Source organism: Vigna angularis, chromosome 2 (assembly GCF_016808095.1).
Source record: "Vigna angularis cultivar LongXiaoDou No.4 chromosome 2, ASM1680809v1, whole genome shotgun sequence".
Lineage (NCBI taxonomy): Eukaryota > Viridiplantae > Streptophyta > Magnoliopsida > Fabales > Fabaceae > Vigna > Vigna angularis.
In genome coordinates, this window is record NC_068971.1 from 50,487,906 (window position 1) to 50,511,326 (window position 23,421).

Genomic DNA, 23,421 nt, shown 5'->3' on the forward strand with positions numbered 1-23,421 from the left:
TTAACAAGTAATTAATAATTTTTTAAATATTTGTCTTTTTATTAAGAAAGAGATGGCTTTAATAGTTATAAAGAAAGAAAAACTAAGACGCTTGATTAAAATTTTCACATACATTAAAATTAAATAAAATGAAGAAGTTAATAAAGTCATTTTATATTTAGGTATTATTAAATGTAAATCCATTGTATTTAGGCATAGCTTATGACTCAATTTCCAATGGAAAATGCGATTGTTGGGATTGGGTAGGGTCACCCCACATGCAATCAGAGCTACAACCTACATGCCTAAAGCATTTTAGGGGTATCGTAGGGTGCTCTAGATAACATTTTTCACATTATAGAAAAGATATTGTCCTAAAATTAAAGATTTTAATTACTGAAAACACATTTTTTATTTCAATAAAAAATATTTTAATTCGTTTCTCTGTATCTACCTGTTAACATTATATAAAATACAACAACACGCGTGTTACTACATCATTAAATTATATATTCTTTTTAATCAAATATACGAGTAAAGTTGTCAATTACTTATTCAAATTAAATTTTTATGAAAAAAATTCCATATTTATAAATGACAATAATGTTAATTACTTATTCATTAAGGTATTCATAACAAAGTTAAGCAAGAAACTTTAACATTTGTTACCTTGACCAATATATTAACATTTTTATTAATAATTAGATCACCCAGTAATGATGTATTAAACTAAAAATAAAAAATAAAAGATCAAATATTCAATAAAAAATTGTGTGGAACAAAATTACACAATCGTAAAAATATATGAATGAAAACATAATTTAAGTCTTTAAATTTATTATTAAACCAATAAAAATGTCCTTTTTCTTTAAAAGAATGGTGAGGAAGATAAATTACTGTGTGTAAGTATGTTTAAATTTAATAAATAAAAAAGGAACTTTGTGTAGTTTAATAATTTGTAATAGGGATTCATTACTTCCTACTAGTTTTTTACCAGTTTTTTACCATGTTACACTGAAATTCAAATGTAAACATCACATGTACTACTTTCGGTATTTTATTTCTAATATAATTCTAATACGTGATAACACTCGGATTTTTTTTTTATAACTTACAAGATTTGAATTACAAGAATAACTTGAAATACTCATGTCGAAAAACTATATAATTGATAGTAACTTTTGCCATATATAATTCTTTGACTACTTTGAAAAAGGTATGAGAAGTAGTACTACATGTATGTATAATGTAATCGTGTGATATATTGTAGGTGAGAAATGTTATAATTAATGGAATTATGGAGATGATAAATGGATCGAAATCCGAAAAATGTTGTGAATGGAGTTGAAATAAGTAGGTTGAAAAGAAAGAAGGAATCGAAATGAGTAAAGGAGTGATTACTTGGGAGCCATGCTACTGCAAGAAAAATGATAGCCATTGAGAAACATGATGAAAGAGATAAAGTTACACATAGATGAATTATAAAATATGAAGGCCAAGTCATTTTGTCACTTTGAAGTTTGTGTGCTCAAAACCATTCATATATATACTTCCACTCATCTTTCCTCTAATCATAACTAACAAAATGGGAATCGAGTACTTCTATACAAGCCTATGGGACTTAGGAATTCATCATTCTTCCTCCCACACACATCATTATATCACATTTTAAGTTTCAACTTTAGCCATACTACAATGTCACCAAAACTCTATACATTTTCTTTTCAATCATACGTATCATTCACCATTTAAATAAATTTAATACCAGGGTTCAAAGACTATTCAACAATAAATAAAATGTTATTTCTAATCATAATAAATTATAAAGAGGGAGATATGTATTTTTTTTATTTTGTTAGGAGTGATAATGTTATAATACAAACAAGGTCCAACTTAAAATAAAACAACTGGACATGAATTTAGATACATATAAAATATTTTTAAAAGATATCTTTTAAAGTAGTATAAAAAATAAATATTTAAGAACTTGATTGAGAATAGACCATATTTACATTACTTGACTAACTAAAAAGTATATCAATTTATTATTTTTTTTGTTATTGTGATAATTATATTTTAAATTCAATAGAAAAATGACATGTATATTATGTAAAAAAATCTATTATTTAATATTCATGAAATGAAAAATAGGATGACATCAAATGACCTGAATTTTTCATAATTCGTATCCACCACAGACTTGTTACTTTGTATAGTTGTGATAAGAGGTTTTAGAAATTGTTGAATTTGACAGACTTAGCAGAAAAGAGGAAAAAAGAGATAAGGAAGAAATTATGGAAAAGTGGGAAATGAATGAGAAAGAGAGGTTCCCCAACCACTAACCATGCTAATTTATTTTCTTCATAAATAAGAAAATCTAATGGAGATCTTCTTGATAGAGTCAACCCCAACTTTCTTTTTCCAACCAATGCTTTTCTCTCTTCTTTCTAATACCATCTAAATATACATGTGTCCACAAAATTATTATTTTTATAACACATTATTCGTATAAAATATTTATTCACTTTCTTCATAGTTATTTTTTATAATAAAATTAAATCATTTTCTTTAGTACATTTTTTATTTCAATATTTTTTTCATCCACGATGTTGGAAACACTTTTTTAGTTTATTTTTTCATTATTGAATATTTTATTTATTTTGTATTTATTTTTTGTAATAAAAAATATAATAATAACGATTATTTAATGTAATGTTACTTTTCTCTGTATATATGATAATAAAAATAAAGGTTTGTGGTGCGTCCATATTTCTATTACACAATAAAAATATTTATACTACTCAAAATAGTTACGAAAATTGTTTAATACTTATGGAGGACTGAGTAATTGTTACTAATTACACGCATAAAAGAGAGAGAAGAAAGTAATGTAAATTGGAGAAAATATTTTTAATTTAATCACAAAGTGATAAATTAATCGTACCCGGTGTAGATTAATTAATAGATTTAAGATAGTAGAAAATAGAGGAAATGAAGAGTAAAAGGAAAATGTTGGAGTGAGAGAGATGAAAGAGAAAGGATTGTGAGGAATAAGAGAGAGGTGAGTAAGAGTTTGATGGTTTCTTTTTTTTTTTTTTTTAAGTTTTGAGAATGAAAATTATTAAAATACCTTTAACCTTAAAACTTAAAATCCATGATATATAAGAGTATTTTTGTCTAATAAAATCTGATACACATTACTAAAATGTACCAGGCATTAGCATATATATATATATATATATATATATATATATATATATATATATATATATATATATATATATATATATATATTCCTTACCTCAATTATTGAATATTTAATACATATTAAATTAAAAATAATAAATTTAATTCCCTCCAATTTATGATGAGTTATGAATTTTTAGGTTATCCTAATTAATTAGCATATAAATTGATTTGTCAAATAATATTTTGTAAAGTATAACGTTTTTTAATAAACTCATAAACTTCTATTTATAAGCTTCACTTTTAAATAATAAAATATATAAGTGTTATTTATAATTTTTTTTACTCTTCAATACTTTTATAAGACTTCACACATCTTCACACATGTTACTCGTTTTTTTTTCTCTTATAATAGAATAATGCATTTTTTTAACAAATTAGTTTAGTAATTAGTATAAATAAATGCACTATTTCACAAAAACTTACAGTGAGTGAATCATATAAATTTATTGAAATTGACTTAATATGTATTAAATTAAAAATAATCAAGTTAATCTTTTATGATTTAAGGCGAATAAGAGATTTTTCATTTATATAGTTAATTATTATGAGCATTCACTTAGTTTATTTATCAAATAATATTATTTAATTTTTTTTTTCAATAAACTCAACTTATACTTATTGATTTGACTTTTAAATAATAAAATATCTTAGGTTTTATTCACTTAAATGAATTTGGGAGAGAGTAATTGAGAAAATTTAAAGGTAAATTTTTTTGTTGTTTATTTGAATGAATTTGGAAGTAAATTATAGTGAATTTGTAAGTAAATTTTTTTAATCTGTCACGTCAATCAAATCCTACAGTAATTCTTACAAACTTTACTTCCAAATTTACTCTCACTTACCTCTAAATTCACTCTAATAAACAACAACAAAAATTACTTCAAATCTTCTCAAATCCCCTCAATCACTCTCTCCCAAATCCATTCAAGTGAACAAAGCCTTAGTGTAATTTATAAATTTTCATTTCCTACTCTTAAATCAACTTTGTAAGTCCTCACATTTGTTCTTCATTTTTTTCTCTCTTATAGTAGAATAATGTATTTTTTTTCTAATAAATTAAGCTAGCAATTAGTGTAAGTAATTGCACTATTTCACAAAAATGAATACATTAATTCACAAACGAGAAATTGAGTCAATTCAAAACTTATACTTATTGATTTGACTATATAAAATTTCATTTTCTACTCTTAAATCAACTTTTTAAGACTTCACGTTTGTCCTTCGTTTCTTCTCTCATAATAGAATAATGCATTTTTCTAATAAATTAAGCTAGCAATTAGTATAAGTAAATGCACTATTTCACAAAAATAAATACATTAATTCACAAACGTTAAATTGAGTCAATCAATTACATTTACTGAAATTAATATAATATATTGTTATATTAAAAATAATAAAAAAGTCCTCTCCAATATAACAAGTTATAGATTTTTCAGTTACCTTAATTAATTAGTATATGAATTAACTAAGTTGACTTGTCAAATAATATTTTTTAAATTATAAATTTTCCAATAAACTCAGAAATTTCTACTAATGACTTTGACTATGAAATAATAAAATATACAAATGGCATTTATAATTTTTCACTCTTAGATCAATTCTTTAAACTTCACATTTGTCCTTCTTTTTTTTGTCTTGTCATAGAAGAATGATTTTTTTTAATAAATTAATCTAATAATCACTAAAAGTGAATTCATTATTTTATAAGTGTGAGTCAACAGACCGAATTATCAAAATTAAATTAATATATACAAAATTAAAAGCAATAAAGTTAATAATTTTCAATCAGTCTATGACCGAGTTACAGTGAGACTAAGTTGACTTGTCAAATAATATTTTTATAAATTAGTTTTTTAATTTATATGCAGGTTGGTAATAATATTAAGATACTTAAATAACTATATTAATTCATGAAAATGAGGAAAATAAATATGTAATCATTATAATAAATTTGAAACTTAGTCATTTATCTCTTTAAATATGAAAACAAATAAAAGTTTATTTCTAAAAAGTATGTAAAAGTTGGTGCACCTTTACAACCATGAAGTAAAAATGACAATATTAAATATTTTTAGTAGAGAAAATTGAATGTGTACATTTACAAATTTTGTAAAGTAGTACATGAAAGCTTTTCTTTAGTATTATATATATATATATATATATATATATATATATATATATATATATATTACTTTGATTATATATATGTTTTTCTTTTATTATATATAATATCTGTACAGAATAACAATTATATAAGTTTAAATTATATTAATGTTTTCACTATTATTATATTTGCAAATTTGATTTAAAATTAAAAAATTCTTATTAAAGACTGGTAAGGATGTACTACTGTAAACAGTCATATAATCTTGTATAGCCTTTTAAGTAAGTCATTATATTTTTTTATCCATAATTTTAGTTTCTCACTATTTAAGCATTAATATTAATAGAATTATAATACATTATTGAAATTTTTTTTTAAGAATCTTCTTATGTAAAATTTCTCTAACCAATTTGAAACGTTAATCCAATTGAATCTGCCAATCTTAGTTGTCAATTAATAAATGTAAGGGAGTTTTGTTTTAACTCTTGCAACATTAAACGCACATTTATTGTCACACATGAGTCATTATCAAAATTTAATACTTATTTATTGTGTCATTAAATATTCTTAAATCATTTATAAAGTAATTCATTAAATATATATTTTAAAATGGTTTGATCTTATTTATTAGATTTAATTAAGTTTTAAATATATAATAAATTTGTATATTTTAAATTAAGTCTTTATTAAATACTTTTCATTAATTTAGTATTTAAGATATTTACACTTTTCACTAAAATCAATAACATTTAATCATTTGATACCGAATAATTATTATCTTGAAAGATATTTTGCTTATTTATTTTCACCTATTAAGAAATATAAAATTATATAATTAATATAAAATAATATTGCATTGTAAAATTATAAGATATTTTATTGATATGCCTTGAATGATAAAAATTATTTAATTAACAATGATGACGATAAGGGTCGTTATAAGTAATGATACGAAAAACATTAAACATTGTTTTCATCACTACTTTAATATGATTTTGTTATTTAACATATTTATAGCTAAAACAATACAAATTCCTAGTTATCTTACATAAAGTGCACTATTATTTTATATTAACTATAAAATTTTACATTTATTAACAAATATGAAAATAAATAAACAAATAATTGAAAAAAATAACTTTAATATCACAATTAAGCTGTATAAACTGTATAACTCAATTTAATAATTATAAAAGTTTTAAGTAGTTATAGAAATAAATCAATAAAAACACGATTAAAAGATTTAAAATTTATTAAAAAAATTAATACTTAATTAATTATTCTTATTTATCTTCAATGCTAATGTTATTCTATCATAGAGACAATGAAAAATACTTATATATTCATGTTGCTTCTCTTTTTATAAAATAGTTATATTCATATCATTATTATTAGTGTACTTCAAGTAATTAAAGTAATAAAATTTGAAATTTACAAATTTCTTAACAATTACAAAAGTCAAAATGATTATTCTTTTAACAACCAATTTTCTTAATCACTTTTTCAAAAAACAATTAATGTAATTTTTAAATTATCAATAATTAATTTTTTCATTTATTTACTTTTTTCAAATGAATAATTAAAAAATCTTTGAATAATAATGTATTATTTATCATAATTTCAAAATATTATTTATATATTTTAAAATAGGTATTTAGTTATTATAATTTTTAATTGCAATATAATTTCTATAAATTTTAAATTTCCCAGTTTTAATATGAAAACAAGTGTATACATTGTGTATTTATAAATTTCGTAAAGTAACACACATAAATGTTTTTCTTTAGTATTATACATTTGTGTACTTTATTTATGTAAGTTTTTTATTATTATTATTATTATGATATTTGCGTGTTTGATTTTGAAATAAGAAAGTCTTATAAAAGCTGGTAAGAATTTTATTGTAGTTTAAATGAGTCATATGATCTGATATCACTTTTAAGTAACTTATACTATATTTTTTTTCAATTTTTGTTCGTTCAATTTTTTTATTTTTTATCAATATTTCAGTTTCTCACCATTTAAAACTTTAATATTAATACAATTATAATTATAAGACACTGTTGAAAAGAAAAAAGAAGAATTTTGTGTGTAAAATTTCTCTAATCAATTCCAAACGTTGATCTTAACAAAGGCTAAGATTATACTTAAAAATATAAAGTCGCAACTATTAAGGAAAATTTAGTAGTAAAAGAAATTTAACGGGTTTGTTCTAACGCTTGCAACATTAAACACATATTTAATGCATTTAATGCTGGGATGTTTTTAAATCATTTATGAGACGATTCTGTACGTTTTGATTTTGTATCTTCATTTATTTGTTTATTTATTTATTAGAGTTAATTACGTTTTAAATTTGGAATAAATTTGAACAATTCTAATGAATATTTATTAATTATTTTCATTAATTAAATGTTTAAATTTTATAATTTTTTAATTGAATCTTATGTTTTACCATTTTGAGTGAATTAGAAGGGTTGACTTTAATCTTGATTGATTACTTTATTGTATTAATAAATACCAAAATATACTTTTAATATAAAATGAAATGATATTAGAATTAATGTAAAATAATAATAAATTTTGACTATTTTTACTAAAACTGTATTACATAGTTTTCTATGACTTTCATATTTTTATGTACAATAATCAAACAAATTTTCAATCAACGCTATTAATATATTGTTATATAATACATTTTAACTAAAATAATATTAGACATAATATAATTTCATATTAATTATAAAATTTCATATTTTTCAACATAATAACTATAAAATATAAAATTTAAAATATTCAACAAATAAAAGAATTGAATAAATTTTAGAAGTATCCAATTTTTTCATAATATATAATATAATTAGTTAAGCTTATTTATGATCATCCTATACAGAAGATGAAAAAGTACTTATATTTTAATGTTGCTTCTCTTTTCATGAATTATTACTTCTACTCAAATCTTCATTTGTGGATACAGGTTAATAAAAATGGAGGGATGAGTAGCGTCACGGTCACACAAATGCCTGAAAATTACTATTCTACTGTCACATTCTCATTTCTCACCAGCCATTTTAAAAAAGTCTTGAGTGACAGCCAAACCAAAAGGATCTCACAGCAGAGACAAATAATAGCAGGAGAGAGAGAATGCAGAAAAAAAAAGATCACACTATAAAGAGAAGGCCAAGCCAAACCAAAGACTGTGACAAATGTAACCACAGTTGAAACTCAAACACTTTTTTCTTGTTTTGCCTATTGCCTATGGTTTCTCTTCTGTACCTTTCTGTCAGATCTCCATTCTCCAACTCCAAGAGTTCAGCTCAACTTTCCTGACCTCAACTTTTTCATTTCCTATAATTTAATAAACAGGAGCTGTTTCTTGCTCGCTGGGTTTCCGCTATCTACATGCATTGAAATTGCTACTACACTAGCTGCTTCTTCTGCCAATTTCTCCGCATTTAACACCCTGAACTCAAAAGGTGGTTGAGGGTAGGAGTAATAAAGTGGAGATAGGAGTTTCAGTTATTGTAATTATGAAACTTTACCAGAGTGAGTGGTAAAGCCGCAAGAACTGCCCATAGTAAGGAAATGAGATAAGCACGCTGGTTTGGAAAGAGTTACAAGGAACCTTCCCTGATTTGCTGCACCTTAAAGGGCTACCTTCCAAGTTCTCAGTTATAAATCAGCAAGAGAAACAAACCCTTTCAACATTGTTCAACTTTCTTGCTTTAGTTGTGTTCTTGAATTTTTGGTACTATCTTTCACACACCAAAGTCTCTTCTCTTGTCAGGTTTTAGCGTATTTTAGTTTAGATCCTAAGTACTTGTGTGTATGTGTTTTAACAGATTGGAAAAAGATGTCGCGCCAGAAGCAAGGAGAAGAAGCCATGATGTCGAGTCTCAACCAAACTGTCGAGCGTGAGGAGGGAGAGGAAGTCAAAGGGGAGACGTCACATTTTACCTTAAAAAATGCTTTCTGGCATGGTGGTTCTGCCTATGATGCTTGGTTCAGCTGTGCCTCAAATCAGGTAAACATGAGTCAGGAGAATGTGATACGATTTGCAGATAACTATTCTCAGGTTTTCCTGTATATAATATCATTTGCTTGAAAGGTCATTTTTTTTTTCAATAAATCTCAATATTTACAAATTAGCTCTGGTTGTTCTCCTAAAGAAAGGAGTAAAGGATTTCTTGTCTCAAGATAAGAGATGAGATTCTGCGGTTGAACACAGTTTTGGTTCGTCTGAAAAGCGAAAATGTAAAAAAAATGTTTTTTTTTTCTGGTTTTGTGATGTGCAGGTTGCCCAGGTTCTGTTGACTCTGCCTTACTCTTTCGCACAGCTAGGGGTGGTTTCAGGCGTTGTATTCCAAGTGTTCTATGGCTTGCTGGGGAGTTATACTGCTTATTTAATTAGTACTCTGTACATTGAGTACAGAAGCCGGAAAGAGAAAGAGAATGTCAGCTTCAAAAACCATGTCATCCAGGTTAGATATCCAAAGAACCTATATAACAAACAATTGAAAGACTTTTTACCCCCTTTTCCACCCTACACAGTGGCATTTTTGTTTTTACTCTTAATATATGAAAACAGTTTCCCTTCAATTTCTTTGCAGTGGTTTGAAGTGTTGGAAGGCTTACTGGGTCCATACTGGAAAGCCATAGGATTGGCCTTCAATTGCACTTTTCTCCTCTTTGGATCTGTTATCCAGCTCATAGCCTGTGCCAGGTTTTAATTTCCTCATTACTTAATTGTATCTACTTGTTTTATGGATCAGTAATATCTTTCCATCTATTTTACCGGGTTAGAATGTGCAACACTAGCCTAATAGATGAGTGTGAGTTGATTGAACTAGATATGTATCATCCTATCCAAAAGGTTTAACTTCTTTAAGGTTACATAAACTCTTTTCTTTATATGCAGTAATATATACTACATCAATGATCACATGGACAAGAGGACTTGGACCTACATATTCGGGGCTTGTTGTGCCACCACAGTGTTCATTCCATCATTTCACAACTACAGGATATGGTCCTTCCTTGGTCTTGGCATGACCACGTACACTGCTTGGTATTTGACCATCGCATCACTTGTTCATGGTCAGGTAAGCAAAACCAACAACCTTAAACGTTTTTCTCCGGTGAGGTTTTTACTCTTTGAAATTGTCTGCACTAAACTTGGTTTGAAAACTGTTTTTCATTTGATAGGTTGAAAATGTGACACATTCGGGCCCAAAAAAGTTGGTTTTGTATTTCACAGGCGCCACCAACATACTCTACACTTTCGGCGGGCACGCCGTCACAGTGTATGTACCTTTAAATATTTTGCTTATTAAGTTGGACTAAACAATCATGATATTGTTTTTTTATCTTGTCTGAGGCAGACACCAAAGAAAGATAATTTGAGAATTTCACTGCACGGTCCCCTTTCTTCAACTGCACCTTTATCATCCTGCATTCATTTCTAATGACCCTCGGAAATAGAAATGTCGTTAGCAGTAAAAAATGTTCAGACCCCACTTCAACTTTTTTTTTTCTACTTCGTTTCAAACTAGATTTATAGCATTCAGATTTTGCTTCACCCGGAAGACTCCGTGTATAATTTTGTAGTATGTAAAATAACAAGGTCGCGACATTTTACACTGTGGTACGTCCTAGTTATGTATTTCACTCGGGTCAAAGGTGCTAGAGACACATAAGTTGGAACATAAATACACACATTAATTATGTTTGTTTGTCTTTCTGGCATTGTCCACCGTGAATTGTTTGATTGTTCAACTAGCTAACTGGTGCCAAATGCTTGTGTTTACCTTTTGGCACTAACATTATCTTGGAAATTAACTGGTGGCTTGTTCTTCCTCTTTGAAATTCTCATATATTTGTAGATTTAAGTTAGAATGAACAATAATGAAGAGTATGTGATACAAATATATATTTCAGGGAAATCATGCATGCAATGTGGAAGCCTCAGAAGTTCAAATATATATATCTGTATGCAACATTTTATGTGTTCACCCTCACTATCCCCTCTGCGGTTTCCGTGTACTGGGCATTCGGAGATCAACTTTTGAATCACTCCAATGCCTTCTCACTTCTCCCGCGTACTGGCTGGCGTGACGCTGGTGTCATCCTAATGCTCATTCACCAGGTCCTTATATACTTTTTCTAAATTACTACATAATTCAGAACCATCACGTGTCACTGTTAAGTTGAGATTACTGTATATCTTAGCGATGTTCTTACTTAGATGCTGATAGTCCGTCTTTTTGTACGTGAGTTGCAGATTATCACATTTGGCTTTGCTTGTACGCCATTGTATTTTGTGTGGGAAAAAGTGATAGGGATGCATGACACAAAGAGCATATGCTTGAGGGCTCTAGCAAGGTTGCCTGTGGTCATACCGATATGGTTTTTGGCTATTATTTTCCCTTTCTTTGGGCCCATTAATTCAGCTGTGGGGGCTCTTTTGGTGAGCTTCACCGTTTACATCATTCCCGCTTCGGCCCATATGCTCACCTTCAGATCTGCTGCGGCAAGACAGGTATCTCTATCATCAAATTACTAATGATGTTTGTCTATGAAGGCCATAATCTGATTATGACTTGTTTATTTTGGTATTTTAAACAGAATGCTGCGGAGAAATTGCCCTTTTTCATTCCAAACTGGACATTGATGTACGTGGTGAATGCATTGGTTGTGGTGTGGGTTCTGGTGGTGGGCTTTGGGTTTGGAGGATGGGCTAGCATGGTAAATTTCATCAAACAGGTTGACACATTCGGACTATTTGCCAAGTGCTACCAGTGCCCGCCCAAACTCACCAACCATACCCTCCATCACTCATAAAAACTATGTTATTTTTTCCATGTTGTTGTATTCTCCTGTTTAATCTCCTGTCATATTACTTTTAATGCTTTTGAACATATATGATATTATACAATAATTTCTTAGAATACTTCTTACATGTTAACTTTTTTTTTCTCTATTTTTTTTAATATTTATTTTCTTAATTGTTTGACCTCGTCATAAACATCAATACGGCTAGCTTAGGGATAGATGGTAGCCATGAAGGAACAGCTAGTAAAACCTGCACAAGTCCCTATTACAGCTTCCATTTTTAATAAAACATGTTTCTCCAAACCTTCAATCGATGAGACTGTAACCAGCTGGATTCTGATTACTCTGCTCAATATTTAATCGCATTAAAATACACTATTATAAACAAAAGTCAATGAAATAGTTGAAAAGTGACTTATATTAATTCCCATCAGGTTATGTTACGACTAAATTTTATTGCAGGAGGAAATTATTTTGTATTTCTGTATGCTTGAAACAAATATTTTTCTTTACAAATTTTAATATATTTTATAAAGAAACTATTAAGCACTACAAATTTTAATTCATGACAGATTTGCTTGGCATAGAATACCATGAACTAAAAGTTGAATGTCTATGTTTATTAACTAAGATAAAGCTATTCTTTTATACAACCATTTACGAAAATGACATCTCCAACAATTTTTTGAACAAGTCTGAACTTTATCAACTAAACCATTCTATTAAAATTAATAATGTCTACAAATTTTATTCAATAAAAAAGTTAATTAATACTCCATGATTTATGATATTATGTATACATAACTGATTGAGTTATGTAAAATTTTATATTTGCACATATAGTATAATATGCATGATTTAATATTACAAGAAAATAAAAGAAAATGATCTACTCAACATCAAGAAATGTAGAGAAAAACATGATAATAAAAAAAACAAGCAAAAACCATATTTCACGAAGGAAACACGAAATACATGATTGGATGGTTCATCACAAATTTCAAAATCTCCTTGTTTTAAATAAAATACAAATTTAATTGTATTTTTTATTGCACCAGTAAATATTTTAAATAATGATAAAATAAAAAATGGTTATTTTTTAAAATTTAATTATTTATAAATAAAACTATTATAAAATAATATATAAGTTTATAGTAAAATATAATAATGTAAGTTTTTTTAACATCTATTGGAAACTTATAAAGAGAGTTGTTTGTGTTCCTATTAGGAAGAACATGAGTTTTAAAACACTAATTTCAAGTGTATTTTGGGTTATATATGTGGGGTGTGTAACATTCCAATTATACAGAAGCATATAATATAGTAAGTCCACGTTTTAATAAAATAGAACAGTTAGAGTAAACTGTAAATAAAGTTATCAGACTTATAGTCATTCCAAACGTAGCCATAATTTAAAACTTTAAGTACTAAATAGTAATTCAAAATACAAGGAATATTAAGAGAATCCTAAGGAGACTAAGCAGCGACATCGTCTTCCTCCAAAGCTTGCTCCAGAGGCACCTCATCCGCCTCTGCTCACATCCAAGTGGATGATCATTGCAAAAGAAAAGCATACACAAGCTAACACAAACACACAAGCAAGGGTGAGCTAGATATAAAAATCATGTTATAACAGTCACATGCAACATGCAAGTAAAGACCGATACATTACATTACACACACATGACTTGTTGCACTTAAACTTGACTCGTCCGGACTTAGAATGATTGTCGAGCTATGACGGGTTATGCACTCGTGGTGGCCTCTACTGCTTTGCAAAGCCATTGCCAATGGGTTTCACCCTACCACATTCACGAGGTTAGTCCGTTATCACTCACCTTGGGCCATACTGGAAGCACCCAAGACTAGGACCTCCTATTACTCCTCACCACATGGATCAATCCTCTCTACTTGAGAATGAAAGACCATTGGAGCGTCAGGAAAACCCCAAGACTGAACTACCATGCAAATCATTCTAAACACACTGAAAGGGCACCACCATGTATCCCCCCTTGAGGATCATGGAATTACGTCCAATACTGATACTTTTCACTTTAACACCAACATGATAATGCACACATAAGCCCTTAAAGCAACTGGAACAATTAATTAAAATAGCTTACTGGAATAAATAGGAATATAGGCCGAACAGAAAACATCAACACATAATGAGCAAAATCGAACACCCTATGAATGGTGGAGACCGAACGATATATCTCTTCCCAAAGACAGGACCGAACGATCCATAAAGGTAAGACTGAAGAAGTGGCCGAACACTACTTAAGACCATCCACTAAGACCAAACGCTACCAAGACCACCCACTAAAATCAAACGCTACTTAAGAGCACCCACTAAGACCGAACGCTACTTAAGAGCACCCACTAAGACCGAATGCTACTTAAGATCACCCACTAAGACCGAATGCTACTTAAGACCATCCACTAAGACCGAACGCTACCAAGACCACCCACTAAGACCGAACGCTTATCAATTCACGTTCGACGAAACTGTTTCTGCAAAATTATGAACAACACCTAACATAACCATTTTTACTAACTTCTAACACCCTTAATTCTTGTTTTATACTTGATTAAACTTATCTAAATGATTCTAAACATTCCTACTACTATTCTAACGTGATTAAAAGCCAATTTCAACTCTGAAACACCAATTTTCCCCAACTTAGGGACCCTGAATCCAATCCCACTGCTTTGCACCTATTTTAATCAATTTATTGACTCAAAGAAATCACAATCCACTTGCTAAGACTGCCACAACAGCCTAATTATACATAGAACACCTAATTCTCAAATTCACTACCTCACTTCCTCTCAAAATGACCTTAAAACTACTAAAACTCCAAATTTTTTATCCAACCAAAGTTATAACAGATTCCACACTTCAATCACCTCCAATTAATCAATTATAGCGGTTCAACTCATCCAAAATAATTCCAAACATCACAACACAAATTCATGGATTTCATTTTCAGCATAAATCACACCATATACTTAAGACCCAAAATACCACTCTAAAACAGCACACCAAGTCAAATTTCAGCATACATACATACATACATACATACACACATATATATACATATATATATATATATATATATATATATATATATATATATATATCATACCACCAATTTAAAGAGTATTCTAGCTCCCCTTACCTTGGAGTAAAACCGCACAGCCCACTAAAATGCCCTAACGGTACCTCTCACAGCAAGAACCCGAACAATGCCCTACAACCACCAAAATAGTGATGGAAACAACTCTTAGAGCTAGAACTGAGTAGAAATGGAAGAAGGGAAAGCAAGAAAGCACATGCAACCAACAAGAATGTACGTCTCCATTCAAGAACAGTAAAGAGAAGGTTGCATGGAGGGACTTACCAGCTTAGAATCTGAAACTAATCGGATGGTTCCAAAGCTCTCTACGCTGCGAACGTTTTAGCACCACCTACACAGAAATCCAGTGGCTTAAATGGAAGAAATGGAAGAGAGAAGGAGGAGATGTTGTAGAGAGAAGGTGGAGGAAATCTGAAACTGAGTTTGTAAAGAAAGAGAGAGCAATGTGTTGAGCTAATGGACCAGAGTGTTTTAAAAGCCTAATTAAAGGTATGGTCTTACTAACTTAAGGCACCCTTTTGCTCTATTTTCAGGTTCTTACAGGGTACTTTTATAACAATTTGAAAGTTTTTTTTTTTGTGTTAATTTTTCAATATACTTGTGGGCTTAAATTCAAAGGCCACTCAGTTTAAACTTTTAAGGGAATTGTTTTGGACAGTTTCTTCATGCAATTTTATTTCTATGTACTAAATCAATTTGGAAAATACTTTTCCAGAACAGAAAAGGTGAGTGTCTTCTGAAAAAAGTTTTTAAAATTGATTTAGTGTGTTCTCTTTAGAGATTCTCACACTTTACTCATCTATATGAAGATAAGAGACCGCTTGGGGGATCTTGAGGCGAGATCTTCCTTCCTATCCTGTTGATTTCAGTTAAAGAGTAAATTGATTTCTACCATTTTCTCCATTCTTTGAGGAATGAGTCTTCTCTAAGACTCTTTGTTGATTACTGGTATTACAGGTATGTTCTGATCAATTGTTTTGAGTTGTAGGAGCGAATAAAGATCTTAAATTTTAGAGTTGTTAAAACCGTCAGAGCGTCATCTAGTCAAGGGAAGCTATAATTCAATTGATTTTGATTGGTATACAGGTTGTAATTGATGTTTGTTTGATAATGTGATGATTGATTTGTGAACTTTGATTGAAATGAGAATTTTGGTATGAGTTCCTTGTAAAAATTGTGTGGTGAATTGAAAATGTGATGGATGATGGCGTGTGATTGTTTTGCTGTTGTGACAATTGTGTTTGATGAAATTGAGGAGGTAGATTGAGTTATTTTGAGTATAAATTGTTAGAGAACTTTGGTTGTTAGTAAGTTAGAAGAAATATGAGTTTTGGGGCATAAAATGAAGGTTTTGAGAAGTTAAATTTTAAAGTTATGGATCATTTAGGACTTAATTGACCTCTTTGCTAAAATATGGTCTTTCATAAAGTAGGAACTATTGTGTGAGCTTTTGGGTAATTGACTTGGTTTAATTGCATTGAATTCACATTCAATTGAGCAATTTGTGTCTAAATTTAAGTTATAAACAAGTTTATTAATCAAATACATTGCTAAGGATATCAATTTGATCTTTTGAATGGGTTTAAATTGCATCTAGATCAAAATTTTATATTTGTTGTCAAAAACTTATAATTAATCGATTATCAGACTAGATAATCGATTATTTTAGTCGGCAACTTGTTTTCTCTTCAAAACTCTCTCGGATAATGAATTATCCTTCTTGATAATTGATTATCTCAGTCGAAATTCTTTTTTATCTTGAAATCCTTCTAAAATAATTAATTATCCTGTCTATTAATCAATTATTTTAGTCAGAATTTTATTATATTTCTTTTAGTTGTAATATTTGAAGTTTAGTATATATATATATATATATATATATATATATATATATATATATTTATTTAGATGTTTTGTATAACAATTTAATGTATAGAAAATTTTGTAAATATGATAAGTTTTGTAAATATATTTATTTTGATATAGTTATGCTTAGAATAACTGTAACGATAAATTACATATTTTTTTTGTCCAATATTATCAATTCTGTTTTGTTTACTAGATTCCTGTATCAAACGAGAATGTTACACTTTTAATGGTTGAATTTTGAAATTTCATTAATTTTTTTATTAATTTTAATTTAAGGTCAGATGATTTCAATACACATTTAGGTTAAATCATTTGCTGCATTTATTAATTTATTAAAGGTATTTATTGGAACTTATTAAAATTATTAATGGTAAAGTTAGAAAAGAAAATAAAGAAACTTAGATTTAACTATCATATTGTAGGTTAAATGTTTTTTACTATAAAAAATATTAATAATTAACCTTTTTTTATTATAAAGTATATAAATTACAAAAGACAAAAATAAGTATATAAAGTATTAAGGGTGTAGGAGAAAATGGAGGAAACCATTATTTTTTTCTCCAAGGGATATAAGTATGCACGGAAAATATGTAAAAGATATGAGAAAAAGAAATCCATACCATATGTTCCTCACTAGAGAACAAGATACATGCATGTATGATGATGTGTAATGGGTGAAAAAACTTGCATGACATGTTCCTATAATTTACCAAAATGGAAGTCATTACATGAGAAAATTTATATGATATAGATAAACCCATACTTAGATACGATTATGGAAAATGGAGATAAAAAAAAATCTTACATAAGAGAACCACGTATATAGAAGAGTGGAGAGTATTTTCAAAGGAATTAAAGGGCACGTGTGAAAAAAAAGAAAAGGAAAGTGACAGAAGAAAAAGAAGAAAAAGTTTGTGTTCATCCCTATTCTTTTCTTTTAGAATAATCATTAATTATATGAGATTATTTAGAATTTCTTTCTAATTTCCTTCTTTTTATAATAATGTTATTAGCAAAAGAACTTATTTTATTTATGAAAATTTTCTTCCGATATTAATAGGCATGTCCTCTCGGATAAAGGTAAAGAAAAAAGAATTAAATCATATTAACTATATAAATGATATTAAACTAAAGTAATTAACATTTAATTTAAAATTTTACAAATAAGAATAGAATAATAATTAAATTCAAAACAAATGTAAATCCCAAACCAATCAATTACTTTATACACACCATATGTCCAAACAAACAAATCAGTTACTTTGTATTCTTTATGTATCAAAAGATGTTAATGCATTCATATCTAATATTAAACTCAATTCTTATAAACTTAATACATTCATAAATATATTATTTGTTCTTCGCATTTATGATATATATAAATATAATAATAAATAATAGATATAATGTAGGATAATTGAATCACCTGCACTACCATTGCACTGCATGTACTTGTGCTATCATTATAAAGGAAAACAAATGGAAAGGTTCAATTGCATATTAAATAAAATTAAATGCTCTGTAACTGAAGCAAGTCTTAAATAACATTGGAACTTGTAACATAAAAAAATAAACAAACAAACATATACATATATATATATATACATATACATATATATACATATACATATATATATATATATATATACATATATATCTATACATATACATATATATATATATACATACATATATACATATATATATATATGTATATGTATATACATATACATATATATACATATAGATACATATACATATATATATACATATATATATATATATATATATATATATATATACCACTAAGTTTTTAATTTATTCAGAGAATACATAAATTTTTTGAGCATTAGAATTAGAACTAGAAGTGGTGGCAGTACCTGAATCCGAAACATGCTCTCTGTTACATTTTCAATGTCTCCTACAGCAGTCATGCCTGCAAAGGCCTCCCTAGCCTTCTCCCATCACATTGTTCCTTCCGGTAAGGTTCTTTATCCGGTAACATTCACGGGCGCTTCATCTTCACGCGCTCCTCTCAAGTGGAGGTGTTCTTCATTTCCAAGCTCTTATCATGGTGAGTGTTTTTTTTTTTCTTTGGGTAGTCTTGTTTTGAGTTCCCCACATGAAATTACAGGCAGAATGACAGAAGGGTTGCTATCTTGTTCTTAAAGGTTCAATCTTTCATTCTCAATAAAAAATGGTGATTTGAAAATATATTTTTTTTATCTTTACTTATCTGTTGGAAAAAAAAGGATAATTGAGCTAATATCTTAAATGAAAAGTTTTATGAACTGTTTGTTGAAGAAGAAGGACACAAGGAAGAAAGAAAAGGATTGATGAAGAAACCGTTGATATTAATAGTTTTATTTATTATTTTTAATTATTTGTTATTTACAATGAAAGAAGGTGAAAAGACATATCAGTAATGGTTTTTTCTCTCACATCAACACAAACAGACTGAGACTTTCCTCATCTTTCTCACCACCTTTGAGCTGAAACAATAGTCAATGGAGTCCACAAAACTTTCTTCACCAATCCTTCCAACTCAGCTCAAACAAACCACTATCATCCTTTCTGATTTTCTTTATCTCCATCCACTGTAAGGGTGCTAGCAAACTTTTAATTTTGTCAATCGAGACTTAAATCTTTTCTCTATGTTTGAATAAACTTTTGATATACTGTGCTAAATCATAGATGAGTAGAGTATCTTATGAAATATAATTATGTTTGATTAATTTTAGATGAATGAAAGAATCTTTGGATAACTTTGAGGCTGCCATTCATGAGCATTTGGTTAACTGTTCTTGTTATTATTGATTGTAACTTTTTTTATAATGTCGGGCTAAACGTGTGGCATGGATACTACTTTTTTCAGTTGAGGAAGAAACAAAGTTTATAGAAGCTTCAAAGAATGGGAACTTGATTCCACTCTGTCAGTGTATATTCTCTGACCAGCTTACTCCTGTTCTTGCTTACCGAATTTTAGTCAAGGAAGATGATCGAGAGGGTCCAAGTTTTCTTTTTGAGTCTGCAGAGCCTAGCTATCATGCTTCAAGTGTTGTGAGTGTGCTTTTGGTGGTTTTATGATATAAAATTGTTGAGTTGAATGTGTCTTTATTAATATTCTAGACTGGATTGGTTGATTGCAGGGACGCTATAGTGTTGTGGGAGCTAACCCAACCATGGAAGTTGTGGCAAAAGAAAATAAGGTTACCATAATTGACCATGAATCTGGAAATTTAATAGAGAAAAATGTTGATGATCCTATAATGGTTCCGAAAAAAATCTCAGAGGGCTGGAAACCCTGTCTCATTGATAAACTTCCGGATGCATTCTGTGGTAAGAGTGTTGATATGAAATTATAAGGTTGAAAGGTATTTTATTTTGTGTTATAATTTATTTATGAATACAATAGCATTGACATATACGTGGGGTATTTACAATGACAAAAGATCTTAAGATAGAAGAAAACATTAAATCGACTTGTCCTTTGTGCTATAGTATCTGCTTCTAAAATCTACAGGTTTTAGATGATTAAGTTTCAGTTATTAGAATCTTGACTTATCCGAATTTAGGTGACCGAATATAGGTGACCGAATTTGCATGCACATTAAATCGCCTTTGTTGTTTATGCTTTTATATGGTATCTGCTTCTGAAATCTAGACATTTTACATGATTAGGATTCTGTTATTAGAACCTGACTTGTTCGTGGTTAGGCATGTACATGTGTTTGTTTGCATGATGCACATTAAATTGCCTTGTAGTTTATGCTTTTATATAGTATCTGCTTCTGAAATCTAGAGATTTTACATGATTAAGATTCTGTTATTAGAATATTGACTTGTTCATGTTAGGCATATACATGTGTTTGTTTGCATGCACATGTATGTGTGCATGCACATTAAATTGCCTTGTATTATTCTTTTATATAGTTTCTTCTTCTGAATTCTAGAGGTTTTAGATGACGAAGATTCTGTTATTGGAATCTTGACTTATCTGTAGTTAGGTGACTTATTTCCCATATTTGTTTGCACGATGTATGTGCATGCACACACATGGACTTGTGTTTGAGGCAGAGGATTCTAACTATGAAGCATTTTTTCTTTTATCTAAATATTGTTTCAACTGCTTGTCTAGGTGGCTGGGCTGGCTATTTCTCTTATGACACAGTTCGTTATGTGGAAAAGAAAAAGTTACCATTCTCAAATGCTCCAAAGGATGATAGAAACCTTGCTGACATGCATCTTGGTTTATATGAGAGTGTGATTGTATTTGACCATGTGGAAAAGGTACTTTTTTTTCTCTTCACAAATAATGTATGTATATTCCATCTAGTTTGGTATTTCTCACAAGACAGTTTCTTAATCATTTGGAGAAAAAGTCAATTCAGATGCTTCATAAACAAAATGTTATATTCTTTTTATTTTATTTGTTTGATTGAATTTTTTTCATTGAATGACTAAGGGAAAATCTTATCACTTTTTAGTGTTCACAAACATGACTTTTACATCTTTGGAGATATATTTAAAGGGTAAATATTGTAAAATGACTCTCCAATTATTTCAGTGTTATTTAACTGCATTGATATGGATTACATTTAAGACTAATTATGACTTCAATTTTGATTTGATACTCGTATTATATGTAACAGAAAGCATATGTGATTCTTTGGGTAAGAACTGATAGGTACTCCTCAGTTGAGAGGGCCTATAAGGATGGAACTGAACAATTAGAAAAATTGGTGGCCAAATTACAATATGGCCAACCGTAAGTAATCTATTACTTTTCTCTCTAATGATATACATGTTATGATTGAGACAAAATTAATTTAAAGTGTGGTTTTCCTAGTCCAAGATTGGCTCCAGGCTCTGTGGATTTACAGACTCACCATTTTGGTCCACAATTGAAGAGGTCAAGCATGACTAAAGAAGCATACAAGGAGGCAGTACTTCAGGCAAAAGAGCATATTAAAGCAGGGGATATTTTCCAGATTGTGTTAAGTCAGAGATTTGAGCGAAGAACATTTGCTGATCCATTTGAAGTTTATAGAGCATTGAGAGTGGTGAACCCAAGTCCATATATGGCCTATTTGCAGGTTTATCATTGTGTAACATCTTAAATTGCTTAAGAAGGTTTTGTGGGTTCAACTCCTATCATCTTTTGATGACAATCTGTTTGCTAAACAGGCCAGGGGATGTATTTTAGTTGCTTCAAGTCCAGAAATTCTTACGCGTATAAAGAAGGTATGTTCCTTATATGTTATAGATTTTTCAATTAAATTATACTACTTTCTTGGTTATATTAAATTACTAGCAGATAGTTATTTTTTTATTATTATTATTATTATTTTTTTTTCTGAAACAGAATAAGATTGTGAACCGTCCATTGGCTGGGACAGCTAGAAGGGGAAAAACACCGGAAGAAGATGCAAAGTTAGAATCATTACTTCTGAAAGATGAAAAACAATGTGCTGAGCATGTCATGTTGGTCGATTTGGGACGCAATGATGTTGGAAAGGTTTGTCTTACATATTCATTTTAATACAAACTTTATGGGTAACAAAGTTTTGGTTTTGAAAACAAGAATTGCCTTTGGTAGGTTGCGAAAAGTGGTTCTGTGAAAGTGGAGCAACTTATGAATATCGAACGATACTCCCATGTGATGCACATAAGCTCAACGGTAAGTGGAGAGTTGCAAGAGCATTTGAGTAGCTGGGATGCCCTGCGTAGCGCATTGCCAGTGGGAACTGTGAGTGGAGCACCAAAGGTGAAGGCGATGGAGTTGATTGATGAGTTGGAGGTGACAAGAAGAGGGCCTTACAGCGGAGGATTTGGATACATATGTTTCTCCGGCGAGATGGATGTGGCTCTTGCTCTGAGGACAATGGTATTTCCGACAGGAACAAGGTATGACACAATGTACTCATACAAAGATCTCAACCAGCGGCGCGAGTGGATTGCTTACCTTCAAGCTGGTGCTGGTATAGTTGCTGACAGTGTTCCTGAAGATGAACACCAAGAGTGTCAAAACAAAGCTGCTGCTCTTGCTCGTGCCATTGACTTGGCTGAGTCCTCATTTGTTGATAATAATTAATCACTGCTTCTTTGCATACAAACTTATGGACCTTACCAAGACACTACTCTGTCGCAAAAATTAAATTATGCATTTTAACTTATTTTCTTAGACACATCTTGTCATTCCATTTTATTTTGCTTTTGCATATTTTGCCTTTCAACTTTCCCAATTTT

At 29.2% G+C, this 23,421-nt stretch overlaps 2 protein-coding genes across 3 annotated transcripts; both read left to right on the top strand.

Moving 5' to 3' along the window:
- Positions 1–8,309: 8,309 nt before the first annotated feature.
- LOC108327727 (auxin transporter-like protein 1) lies at positions 8,310–12,286 on the top strand. Its single transcript, XM_017561419.2, has 9 exons — positions 8,310–9,080; positions 9,175–9,356; positions 9,628–9,813; positions 9,943–10,055; positions 10,251–10,434; positions 10,538–10,635; positions 11,270–11,477; positions 11,613–11,870; positions 11,957–12,286. Exons 2-9 carry the CDS (start codon positions 9,186–9,188, stop codon positions 12,170–12,172), a joined length of 1,434 nt encoding a protein of 477 aa, XP_017416908.1. The 5' UTR covers positions 8,310–9,080; positions 9,175–9,185; the 3' UTR covers positions 12,173–12,286.
- A 6,728-nt stretch (positions 12,287–19,014) lies between these two features.
- On the top strand, positions 19,015–23,352 carry LOC108328544 (anthranilate synthase alpha subunit 1, chloroplastic). 2 transcript variants are annotated; one of them, XM_017562423.2, is made up of 9 exons: positions 19,015–19,246; positions 20,048–20,232; positions 20,322–20,511; positions 21,311–21,462; positions 21,825–21,940; positions 22,022–22,268; positions 22,360–22,416; positions 22,538–22,690; positions 22,772–23,352. In XM_017562423.2, exons 1-9 carry the CDS (start codon positions 19,066–19,068, stop codon positions 23,264–23,266), a joined length of 1,776 nt encoding a protein of 591 aa, XP_017417912.2. In that variant the 5' UTR covers positions 19,015–19,065; the 3' UTR covers positions 23,267–23,352. The 2 variants fall into 2 exon arrangements, with proteins under 2 accessions (XP_017417912.2, XP_017417914.1); XM_017562425.2 differs by lacking the exon at positions 19,015–19,246 and having other exon boundaries at positions 20,168–20,232; positions 20,333–20,511.
- The last annotated feature ends 69 nt before the right edge of the window (positions 23,353–23,421 follow it).